The sequence below is a fragment of the Hippoglossus hippoglossus genome, chromosome 1 (genome assembly GCF_009819705.1).
Source record: "Hippoglossus hippoglossus isolate fHipHip1 chromosome 1, fHipHip1.pri, whole genome shotgun sequence".
In the NCBI taxonomy this organism is placed as follows: Eukaryota; Metazoa; Chordata; class Actinopteri; order Pleuronectiformes; family Pleuronectidae; genus Hippoglossus; species Hippoglossus hippoglossus.
Genome location: NC_047151.1, coordinates 27,338,660 through 27,351,560, shown reverse-complemented (window position 1 = coordinate 27,351,560; position 12,901 = coordinate 27,338,660). Strand labels below are relative to the sequence as shown.

Here is a 12,901-nt window from a genome sequence, read left to right as displayed (position 1 = left end):
GGACCAAGGTGATTTCCAGATGTTGGTCTAAACAGCAGGAGGTTTTTTGACTGTGCTGTACAATGCAGCTGGATCCTCTCCAGTGTCCTGACCTCTGGTTCTGAAAGGAAATAAAACAAATAAATGATCAGGAGGTCATGGAGACGTAGCATTAAAGGAGACATATTGAGTTTCAAAGTTCTGCAAAGTTAAAAATCCCAAAGTCTGAGCTCCTCTCCTGGTAAAACGAGCTCCTCTGCCCCACAGAAAACATGAAGCTCCTGAAACACCTCACCAGTAGTCCCGCCCGTACCTCGGCATCATCGGCAGAAGCCAGGGCTGTAGCAAACGTAGCATAAGCAGTATTTAAACGTAAACAGTGGTGCGTTGAACACCTTGTGTTACGAAGTGTTGCAACAATGTTAGCGCAGGAGATCATTCTTGGCGTTCTCATGGAAAACATCTCGGAGGTAGATGATGTGGGTTAAAATACGCGTTGAATGCTTCAATACAGGCTGAATGTCACAGTCTCTGCTTCCGTCGTCTGGAACAGCAGCTTCTAACACCAGCATCTGTAGAGAACTTTAGAATCCATTGTGTCACTGCCTTTTTAAAACAGTCGCTGCTGATTGGGGAACACCTCTGACACACCCACCAAACGAGAGCCCGCTGCACACGGGTTCAAACAAACATGTCGTTCACCACGGAAACGCTTGTTAAACTATAAGAAATGATTTGAGATTGAATGTGTCCCTCGTAAAGTGAGAGTGGAGGATTTCCTACACGCACAGGAAGTGGTTAACCAATCACAACAGAGTGGGCCGGGTGACCAATCAGAGCAGACTGGGCATTATCAGGAGGGGGGGGGGCCTTAAAGAGACAGGAGCTAAAACCAAGTGTTTGAGACAGAGGCTGAAAAGAGGAGCTGCAGCAATAGACAGTCTGAGGAAAGTGATGTTTTCTGAACATTAAACATTTTAAAGTCACAACACTAATTAAAATGATCAAACTGAATATGACCAGAATATGTCTCCTTTAACAATTACACATTTTTAAACAAGACAAGAAAATGAAAGTGTAAAAACAAATGACTTCTATAGGATATATCTCTGTTTATGATGTTTTGTGGTGTTAGTGAGGATAATGGTCCTGAATGAAGAGCTGCTCACCTCGGGGCAGATCTGTGAAAGTTGACAGAAGCGTACGCAACCTCCTCCACCTCCTCCACCTCCTTGTGTTTGCTGGGTTCAGCTGATCCGACGTTGGAGGAGACAGGATCCGTCTGACTCTTCATGAAGTGGACACTGGCATAGTGAAGGTCACAGTTTTCCTCAGACTGATTGGGTAGATGCTGCAAACACAAATTTGCTTTTGAATCTTGTACATGTGGCAGTATGGACAACGTTAGAGTCCAACTATAGCAGCTATTGATTTATTTAAAGCGCCTCCTTCTACACCAGACGTGTTTCAAGGACAGGAAACATGTGGTTCTACTAAAAACCAAAAGGAGGGAAGGTCTTCAGGTTGAATTCCAAACACTAACACTACAAACTTCTCACTTAGTGTGTATGTGAGCCACTTGTGTGTGCGCTTTCACCTCGGTTGTGTCCAGATAAGACTACATCTGGGAGCTGGATGTTCACGGACTGCAGCCAAGTTTGGTCAAAACAAGTTGTGTAACATCATTTAATTAGAGGTCAAGCTACACACAATATAATCCCTAGACCCCAAAACTATCTGTCAGCAAATCATTGATAAAAACTCTTTTAGCACTATATTTTGGGTGTATAGTGTGTATCATTTAATTGTATAACACTTTAATACAACTGCAGGTCTACAGACACAGAGGCACTTAAAAAAAGAAAAGTCAGGCTCACAGAAACTTGAGGGAACGAGAAGGAAGGGGGATAGGCCACACCCCCTTAACTCCCTTCTTTCTCTCAGTCTTGTTCCGACCAGCAACGAGTACACAACTCTCCGTCTCGCCGATGCACCACGCCCTACTCACTGACACTCAATGCCACACAACGCTATCTCTCCAAACTCGTAACACAATTACCTCAAATTCACGTCAAAGGGCAACATACTCACTAAATACAGATATGAAAGAACATGACTGCTCTGTCGATCAACCTTTAATTATAGAGCTGCATCCACACGCAGCCAACACTGACTTTATTTGTCCCAACGACACAGACTACGAACAGCAGTCTCACACACACTTAGTCTCAGACAGAACATCGCAAAATCAACGTATTACACAGCCACACCCAGTGGTGATCTGCTCCACATTACAGTGCTCCACACTAAAGATATTTGAACCAATCAACACAATCTTTCACAAACTTCCACAAGATTTAAAGCAGCACATGTTACAAATCAACAAACTTAGAGCAGCATCAAGTGTCATAGTTCAGCAAAAACTGTTGAACAAACCGCACAGCACAGAAAATTATAACACTCAGCAATTTGCTTATATGGATAGATTACCAGAAGGAAGTTCAAACACCAGATGATTGTTTTTACAATGGCAATTTTTACTGTGATTTTAATAACTTGTTTTTAATCTTCACATGACAGAGAAAAGGGTTTGACATGAGAAATAGTGGCGTTTGAAAGGATTGGACGCTGAACTGTGTGTCTCACCTGCTCACTGTGGTCAAGTCTGTCCCCAGGATCAGCAGATTGCTGAGAGTTTCTCTTTCTTCTGATCAATTGAACCAAATAACAAACAATATACATAATAATTGAGTTGATTAAATTTAACAGGACAGATTTTCATGAATTCATCGTACAAAGCTTGAGTGGAACAGATTTGCTCACCTGATCAGTAGGAACACGGAGAGGAGAGTCACAGCGAGGAAAACTGCAGCGGCTGATCCAATGAGTGCTGATCTCAATGATCGTGGTAAAACTATGATGAAATAACTTTACTTTCACATCATTTCACGAAATCACATTATGGATGTTTTAACTGACGCTGGGTGGATTCCTCTTTGTGCTGTTGATGGTCTGACTGTGAATATTTATGGGGCAGAAGTCAAACGACCCATATCTGCACATTTAAAATGTGAAGGACAAAGAATGGGACGATTAGATTTCTCTTCACTTACTGTACTTTATTCGTCCAGAAAAATTATTAGCAATAAAGTTGTTGACCTAGTTTTTGTGTCAGGTACTTCATGATTCTCAGCTGACAACCACAATAGTCAGTTTGCCAGGTGATGCTGTTGGTCAGTCAGTATTGTTCATGTGCAATATGATGGGCTTGATATACAGCTGTGACACATCTGGAAATCCTGAGTATTGATGGTTTAAGGTTCTGGTGAATGAAAAGGAGCGGGGGTGTAGGCTGTAAAAGTCAGTCCCTTTGTTTGTTGGTTGTTGATTTTAAGCAAGATTACACAAAAACTACTGAGTCGATTAGCATGAAACTTGAAGGTAGGATGAGGTACGGGTCAGGGAAGAACTTTGGTGTGAATCCAGATAAGGGGGCGGACCCAGGAACTTTCTGTAAGATTGCGAGACAGTGCTGGGTTTCATGGATATGTGGATGTTTTCTACTCACACTGGACGTCTAAGTGTAGAGACGTGGAGTTGATCCGTCCGTACTGATTCTCAGACTTGCAGGAGTAGACCCCGCTGTCCCCAGAGCTGATGGAGGAGAGACGATAAACGCCCTCTGGTCCTTGAAGCAGAGTTCGGTTCTCCTTGGACCAGGTGTAATTAGCTGCTGGGTTAGCATCACTGCTGCAGGTCAGAGTCACCGAGCTGCCCTCCATGATCTCACCAGAGGGACTCACTGACACAGAGGGAGGCTTTGGAGCATCTGGTGTAAAACATGCAAGATCATGAAATCAACTCAGAAATATTCATGAACCAAAGTGAAGAACATTTCAATCTCTGATTTTGATAAGTGCTACTTAAATATAGATGATCATTATTAACCCGGGCACCAGCACAGACAGAAGCAGGTACTGAGGGTTTTGTTTTCAGCCCGTGTGTGTGAATGTACAAAATAACTCAACACATGAACCAAACTTACTGAATATTATAGTGAATAATAACTTTTGCAGCTGATCGATCAAAGGTCAGAGGTCAAGATGAACAAAGATTTGACCCAAAAGACACATTTTCCAAGATATTTCCACAAATAGCAGAGAGACTAAATCATATACTGATCAGAACATTATTCCCCATCATATAATGGATAGATGACTTATGAGTAACGTCACAAAGAAGTTAGAGAGTGTAGTGGAAAATTCAACTGACCAGTGTCTAAGGTATTGGAAATCCCCCTGACCAGGTGTCTAATTGCTGTGATACTGTCTACCTGACAGGATGGAACCCTTATCTGGCGGTGTCTCACTGCTATGACCTTGATCAAAGGGTGCATGCCCTTATTTGGTGATGTTTTTCTTCCAACTGCTACAGCGGACGGACAGACACAGATGATCTCATGTCTTTCATGTCTTTTTTTCATATTATGTTTTATGAAACGCCTCTTTGTATAAGTTCTGGCTTTTGTGAACTTGCTGCCAGTTCCATTTTGAGCACCCGTGCTTGTTGTGTAACCTCTGCAGAGCTTACTATTATAAAGACTCAAAGGCAACTCCAGTCTGAGAATTTCATTATTTCAAATCTCAAGATGAATTTCCATCACAAACTTGGCGTCACGAACAGGATCCCTTGAAAGATCGTCTGGACCCGAGAAGTTTTCGGTGGCTGATCACCCAGGAGAGAAAATCTTCTGCCTCTACCTCCAACAGTTAAGAGAAGAGAGGGCCGAAATAACTTGGGTTCTGGACCTTCTTCACAGGGATCCAAAGACCTCTCTTTGGTCATTTTATATCTGGTGAGATGTTGAAATTCTGATTTTCATGACTGTTTAGATGATTTCTCAAATACAAAATCAAACATAAGAAATAATACATTTAAAGGGTTTTATTTGGAACGGGTGTATTAGTCATTCTCTCTGGATTATTGTGGATTAATGATGTTAATCTGACTCGTCCTTGTGGCAATCATCCTAGTTGAAGGCATTTTTCCTGTTTTGCCGGAGAAAGAAACAAGGATTTATGGAGACGTCCAAGTCTTAAATTGAGTGTTCAAGGGAAATTGTGGATGAGAGTGAGGACGGGAAAGTGTGACATTTTTCTTCCAATATGGTCCAGAGACTTTGCTTTTCCTCATAACGGGTCATTCATTGTCGAAAAAATTAAACTTTTAAGAGAGAAACTCCTCGAGAAAGAGGAAGAATTAAAAAGCAACAAAATAGAAAAAAGAAAAAAGAAATAAATAAATCAAGGTCGCAATGTGGAAAGACAGAAGATAATAAGAAAGTGTCTTGAAATGTGGGAAAAAGAGGCAGAGTGTAGGGACAGAAAAAAAACATTTAAACAGATGGCTAAGGTTGATAAAAAGGAAACTGAGAAAGTTGAAAAGAAATCATATAGATCTCTGTATTCTCCATTACAGGGTGTGGCAGTCCTATCCTCGACGCCTGCCTTCCTCCTCACCTACGACAAAACCCTCCTCCATATGATGTGCACAGACCAGACTCCACCAATCAACGATCAGGCCCATCTCAGACTCCACCCACTGCTCTCCCAGTCTATGGAGACGGGGCAGCGGGAGGACTGAATGATGACGCCACCTCTTCCTCATCTTTAGGCCCCACTGACTTTGCAAAGATATGTCCGCACTGTGGGGGAGACCTCCGTCTGACTTCACCAGACTGGGATGATGCGCTTAATGCAGCATATGTCAACGCTCTCAACACACTCCTCAACGCCCTGAGGACTGCCTTCCCCAATAAAATTGACATGTCCAAAATAACGGGGTGCAAACAACAACCAGGCGAAACCGTAGGAGATTTCCTCACACGTCTGACCGTCCTGTTTAATCAACACAGAGGCATCCCCATACCTGACAACCTTGGCAACGAGCCAGGGGCTTATGAAACACATCTGAAACAGGCCTTCCTGAATGGTCTGCTCCCCCCACTACAGGCAGACATAGGCCACACCTGCATCGGGCTTGAGGATGCTCGCTTGACAGAGGTCAGATGTCATTCTGAACATGCTGAACGTCAACACAAAGAAACCAAAGACAAAACTCAGCAGAAAAAGAATCAACAACTCCAGAAAGCACAGCTAACCATGATGTAGGCTGTGTCAGCCCTGTCAAGGCCCCACAGACAAGATAACACTGATAGCAGAGCCAACTTCACTGAACCAGGAAGAGAGGGGCGCTGACGTGGCCGTGGGGGAGGTTTCTCTGTACACTGGGCCAGGGACTGCCCCCAGCAGTGAGAGGAGGGGGAGACAAGAACTTTCACTGCCGACTGAACTACAGAAAGTGAGGAGGGGGCAGACGGGGGGAGACGACCAATCTACCCGCCGAGGATCAGAGAAAGGGAAGTGAAACACAGATACATACATGCCACTGCAATGAAGAAAATGCTTGCAATTCTAACCGCACATACACACAAAAGCTCCAGCAATGAAGAAATCGCTTGCTAAACTAACCGCACACACACACACACCAGAGCAAACACAACTTTGTGGTTCTTATGTTAAGTACAATAGTGATGCTTTTAAGAAAATGCCTCAACTCGAACTGTGTGTTAACGGTCACAAACTTAATTTCATGGTCGACTCTGGTGCAGGTTATTCTGTGGTTAGGATGTCAGATTTGCCCACAACTCCTGAGATGAGTGGTCGCTTTATATTCTCTCAAGGTGCCAGCGGTGCCAATGTAAAAGAAAATTTCACAAAACCTCTCAAATGCGCCGCTCAGTTTGACAAACATCCCATAAGGTTTGAACATGATTTTCTGTTGTCTCCCTGTTGCCCAATTAATCTATTAGAAAGAGATTTGATGATTGTGTTAGGCCTCAATTTAGTATCCTCCCCTGATGGAGTGACAGTTACGCACAATTCTTCTTCACAATGTCACAGACCACACTTGAGCAGCTGCTTGTATATCAGTGTCAACTTCCTATAAATGCCTCCACTGATCTGCTCTCCAGGTCAGGGTCTCTCGTCACCCCTTTTTTCTGATTTTATGCACACTGATTCACTGCATTGCACTTCACATGTGACAGACACAGCAGATCACGTTTATGAATCTCTGTTTTTGCCTTTTCCTGATGATTCTCTGAAAGTGTCCAATATTTTTTGGTCTGGTTCCAGAAGTGCAGCTTCCGTCTCACTCACTGACCAACAGATGGCACTGTTTCGCGTCTCGAATTCCAGCCCTCACATCTCGCTCTCCAAGTCCCATGATGACCAGTGGCAAGACTTAGGCCCATTTGTCAGATCATGCCAGGCTGCCATTGGTTGGCAACCCACAACCACGCCTGATGTAATGTATTCACCCAGTCTGAGTGCATTTGATCTAAAAATGTCTCCAACCTTCTGTTCTCCAGCCACACGCTCATTTGTTGTGACTGAAAATCACCTTCATTCTTATGCAATGTTGTCCAACCCCTCTGATGTTTCTCCTTTGCTTTCAGATCTGCCTGAAACACTGTGGGCAAAGGACAAATATAATGTGGGCAAAATCACTCCAAAATCTGATTATAGGCCATGTAAACAACAATATCCACTCAGACAGAAAGCAGTGGAGGGGATACGTCCTGTTTTTGAATCCTTTTTGCAGGCTGGTGTAATTGTCCCCTGCCCTGATTCAACGGTCCGCACTCCACTGTTCCCAGTTAAGAAGATCAGAGACAAAGGTCAACCTACTGAGTGGCGGTTTGTGCAGGATCTGAAGGCTGTGAATGATGCTGTAATTGCTCGATAGCATATTGTTCCCGACCCATACACGCTGCTTTCCCAAATTCCGTCTAATGCAGCGTGGTTTTCGGTTGTAGACTTATCCAATACTTTTTTTTTGTGTTCCTGTCCACAGGGACAGCCAGTACTGGTTAGCTTTTAATTTTGAAAACAAGGCCTACATGTTCACACGCCTATGTCAAGGCTACTGTGAATCTCCATCATTATACAATCAGGCTCTCAGGAACAGTCTTGAACCCCTCATCCTCACTCCGGGTTCAGCTCTCTTGCAATATGTTGATGATCTACTAATTGCCAGTCCCACACAGGAGCAATGTGAAACAAATACGATCGCTTTGCTGAGACATCTGGCTCGTGAGGGCCATAAAGTCAGCCTCAGCAAACTACCGTTTGTACAACAAACTGTCACATTTCTGGGTCATGTCATCACCAAAGATGGCAAATCCCTGTCTGATAAGAGAGTAGAAGCTATTGTTAACATGCCTAAACCCTTGACGAAGAAACAACTCATGTCATTCATCGTCACATGCACTTTCTGTAGAACGTTCATTCCTGACTTGGCTCTTCTTGAAGCCCCTTTAGGTGCTCTATACCATGGCAAATCACTCATTCCTCACGAACGTGTCGTTTGGACTCCAGAGGCAGTCGAGGCATTTGTCACACTGAAGAAGACGCTGCAGCAATCTCCCACTCTTGCTCTCCCTAACCCTGACAAACCTTTTGTTCAGGCTGTGGATGAGAGAGACCGCTGCATGACTTCCGTCTTCCTTCAGTCTCATGGTGACAAATATCGCCCTGTCGCCTACTTCTCCGCCGAACTTGATCCGGTGGCAGCTCGCCTTCCACGTTGTTTGCGTGCAGTGGCCGCCTGTGAAAAAAAAAAAGCTGTCCTTGCCTCACGAGACATAGTAGGTTACTCTGACTTGACACTCCTTGTCCCTCATGCTGTGTCTCTCATTCTTACAGAACAGAAGACCTCACATCTCTCTGCTGCTCGCTGGTTGAGGTATCACACTGTTCTTCTTGACATGCCCAACATCACAGTGAAACGCTGTTCAACTTTGAACCCAGCCACACTTCTTCCGCTTCCGGATGAAGCAGAGCTCATTGCACTCATGGAAGCATGCAAATTGGCTACTGGTAAAACACTCACAGTCTACACTGACTCCAGATATGCGTTCAGTGTAACTCATGATTTTGGCGCCCTTTGGCAACACAGAAACGTCCTCAAATCTTCTGGTAAAAAGATAGCACACCACGGTCTCATCACAGATCTTCTGTCTGCCATTTTGCATTGTTAAGAGACATTATTCCACGATGGGGAATTCCTAGCAGAATTTCCAGTGACAATGGCAGACACTTCGTAAACGAAGCTGTCAAACAACTCGGTTCTCATCTAACTATGGATGTGCGAACACACTGTGCATATCATCCAGCCAGTGGTGGAGCTGTGGAACGAGAGAACGGCACACTCAAAACTAAACTTGCAAAGTGCTGTGAAGGCACAGGTCTTGCATCGACAAAAGTCCTGCCTCTGGTGCTGATGTACATGAGGATGAGAAAACGAACCCCACATTGGTGTTGATCCTGCGTCTTCTCCGCTTCCATCCACAGACTTGTGTGATCATGATATGTTGTCCTATTGCTCTAACCTGACTTCTTCTCTTTCAGACATCAGGACACAGGTGGCAAGGCCCCTACCAGGTACTGCTCACAACCCACACAGCAGTGAAAGTTGCTGAAAGAGCCACCTGGATCCACGCCAGCCACTGCAAACGAGTACCAGCTCCATCTGACCAGCTGACGCCTTCAACTCAAAGCACACACACTGATACTTCCACAGGTTGAGAAGCACCGAGAGTGTTGTATGATTAACCACATGAGCGTTCTGCCACAACACAGAAGAAATCTGCCTGACAACTGAGACCATGGACAGGCCATGGCATCCATTTCGACATCCAGGGTTGTGTGGCCTGAGAGGCTCGCTATACGTGTTACTCATGATCTCCTCTATTATTGTTTTGCCCATTATTCTGTCTAGATGCACTCCTATAAAAGTCTCTGATGATCTAACGAACTGTCTTTTCCATCCAGCACATGCAAATTTGACTAGACAAAAGATAAAGTGATTCAGGTCCCCTTGATCCGTAACTTATTCCCCATCCCTCCCTACCTGGACACTGACAGCACAGATGGTTCTGATGACGATACTCAATTTTAGGTTTTTTATGTTATTTTCTCCCCCCAGCTTGCTTATGTGTTTCTTAATGATTTCACTAGACAAAAACAGCTACTGCAATTATCCTTTCAACTTCATATTTTATGATGCTTTAATTTGAAGCTCTGTGAATTTTTAAGGTTGATGTGAGTTACTTTATGAAGTTTGTACATACTGAATCAATTTTACTTCCAAGCAAGAATTAAAAAAGTTTTTACTGGATATTTTCAACCTTAGATATATGTTGTGCCATAATGCATCAAACGTGATACCATAAAATGGTGTGCCTTTCGGCATTCAATAAATTTGGTTATCAAGATAAAAATATTAAATATTAATATTTTATTATTAATATTAAATAATAACTTTAATTGATTAAAGTTACCTCGGGGCACCACCCTTCAAAGGAAGGGAAAATATAGCCAATTTATTGATTAAGTCTCATAGATTAAGGTTCTAACTACAAATTTGGAACTCTGATTAACAATTAAATTAATAACTATAACCAAAATTACCATATAGATAGTTAGCTAAGTTGAAAGATATGGGGTTCTTGACAGTGTAGAGGTTGGCGAAATTCACTTATGCAACATTAATGGAAAAACATTTGTGAAAGAAAAACATTTATTATGAATATAATAAAGTATAAAAACACAAATTACTAACGGTCTAATTGTTAAACAAAGATAGGTATGTGTGTATACATGTGTGTGTGTCTGTGTGAGTCAGCGTGCTTTCAAGATGGTCGCTGGCCAAAGAGATAACACCCGTCCCCCACCTATTGGAATGTTTACGACCAGTCCGTGGAAAGGGGAAAACGGAAGTTGCTGTGCAGTTCGCAGTTTTGTGTCATCTTGCTGGTTCCTGTTGAGTTCAGTTCAGTTGCTGGCTGAAGTTTGCAAGCAGGACATCGAGTCGCTGCTAGGACGTTGGTAGAGCTTGGAGGGCGAGGAGGTTTCCTTGGTGAGATGAGCTGGAAGCTGCACCTTTGTGCTCCTCTCGAAGAGTTGGATGGGAAGAGAAGATGTGAGCTGGAGAAGAGGCTCGACAGCCTTCTCTCCTTGGAGGGAGTGTAGAAAAAGAGACACCCTTCTCCCCGTTGAGGGAGTTTAGAAAGAGAGAGCTCGAGCTCGAGGAGCTGGAGAACTTAGCTTATATTGGCCCGGTGACCTCACAGGTCATGGGGTCCAGAGTGACCAATGGGAGTTGAAACCTGTGTCCCTGGGGGGGGGGTTTCCACCCCTCTGTGTGAAGTTGATGCCCTCTGGGACATTGAGTTCCTTGCTCTGGTTTTTAATGGCCCCTGGGAGACGGAGTCCTGGGGGAACATGCGGCTTCAGGGTTTGATGGCACATGTAGGCCGAAGTGTGGTTTCACACAAAACCATGGCCCAACATATACTGTATGTTGACATTTAACGTTTTATTACATTTTAATATGAGTTACTTTTGCCAATCAATACAGTATGTTAAATTTTGATAATGGTTAATGAGATGATGATGTTGTTTGACCTGATTTCCTTCCATTTTCATTTTAAATGCTTGCTCAATTACAGGAAAAGAACTTTTTTCTTTCCACAAAAACAGCAGCGGCTACCTATTGCACCTCCCTGCCATGCATCGATGTTCTAGAACCTCTCCATGGTGGATGTGACCCTGTACGTACGCAAAGTGCGTGGGTTGAAGACTCGTCGATATTCTTCTATGATTATGATGTTGATTATGATGTTTCTTGATTATTTTTCGTTAGTGATCATATTTTTATTGATGATCAAAGGGGAAAGTGTAGTGGAAAATTCAACTGACCAGTGTCTAAGGTATTGGAAATCCCCCTGACCAGGTGTCTAACTGCTGTGATACTGTCTACCTGACAGGATGGAACCCTTATCTGGCGGTGTCTCACTGCTATGACCTTGATCAACAGGGTGCATGCCCTTATTTGGTGATGTTTTTCTTCCAACTGCTACAGCGGATGGACAGACACAGATGATCTCATGTCTTTCATGTCTTTTTTCATATTATGTTTTATGAAATGCCTCTTTGTATAAGTTCTGGCTTTTGTGAACTTGCGGCCAGTTCCATTTTGAGCACCCGTGCTTGTTGTGTAACCTCTGCAGAGCTTACTATTATAAAGACTCAAAGGCAACTCCAGTCTGAGAATTTCATTATTTCAAATCTCAAGATGAATTTCCATCACAAGATTTACATCATGCATCCTTAAAACTGCCTATCTGCTGTATTCCTGCCTCTAATAGGACTATAGAGACGACCTGAAGCTTATATACATTGAAAAATAATCTATGATCATATGGTGGGAATGTCGTCACTATGAGTTTAGAAAATGACGTCATATAGTGTAGCTATGCAACAACAGATGTTTTCACCCCAGTCCGTTTGTTTGTTGGTTGTTGATTTTAAGCAAGATTACACAAAACCTACTGAGTCGATTAGCATGAAACTTGAAGGTAGGATGAGGTACGGGTCAGGGAAGAACTCAGGAAAGTTTGGTGTGAATCCAGATAAGGGGGCGGACCCAGGAACCTTCTGTAAGATTGCGAGACAGTGCTGGGTTTCATGGACATGTGGATGTTTTCTACTCACACTGGACGTCTAAGTGTAGAGACGTGGAGTTGATCCGTCCGTACTGATTCTCAGACTTGCAGGAGTAGACCCCGCTGTCCCCAGAGCTGATGGAGGAGAGACGATAAACGCCCTCTGGTCCTTGAAGCAGAGTTCGGTTCTCCTTGTACCAGGTGTAATTAGCTGCTGGGTTAGCATCACTGCTGCAGGTCAGAGTCACCGAGCTGCCCTCCATGATCTCACCAGAGGGACTCACTGACACAGAGGGAGGCTTTGGAGCGTCTGTATGTGTGAAAACAGAATGATGATAACAGATGACAGAC

At 43.6% G+C, this 12,901-nt stretch overlaps 1 protein-coding gene across 1 annotated transcript in view; it reads right to left on the bottom strand.

Annotated features, from left to right (window-relative positions):
• The window catches only part of LOC117754516 (hemicentin-2-like), a 541,775-nt gene that overhangs the window by 494,331 nt on the left and 34,543 nt on the right, over positions 1 to 12,901 (bottom strand). The window contains exons 8-9 of the mRNA XM_034573444.1: positions 12,600 to 12,860; positions 3,548 to 3,808 (exon numbers count right to left, since the gene is read on the bottom strand). Of these exons, the coding sequence (XP_034429335.1) occupies positions 3,548 to 3,808; positions 12,600 to 12,860 (522 nt within the window). The remainder of the gene's footprint in view (positions 1 to 3,547; positions 3,809 to 12,599; positions 12,861 to 12,901) is intronic.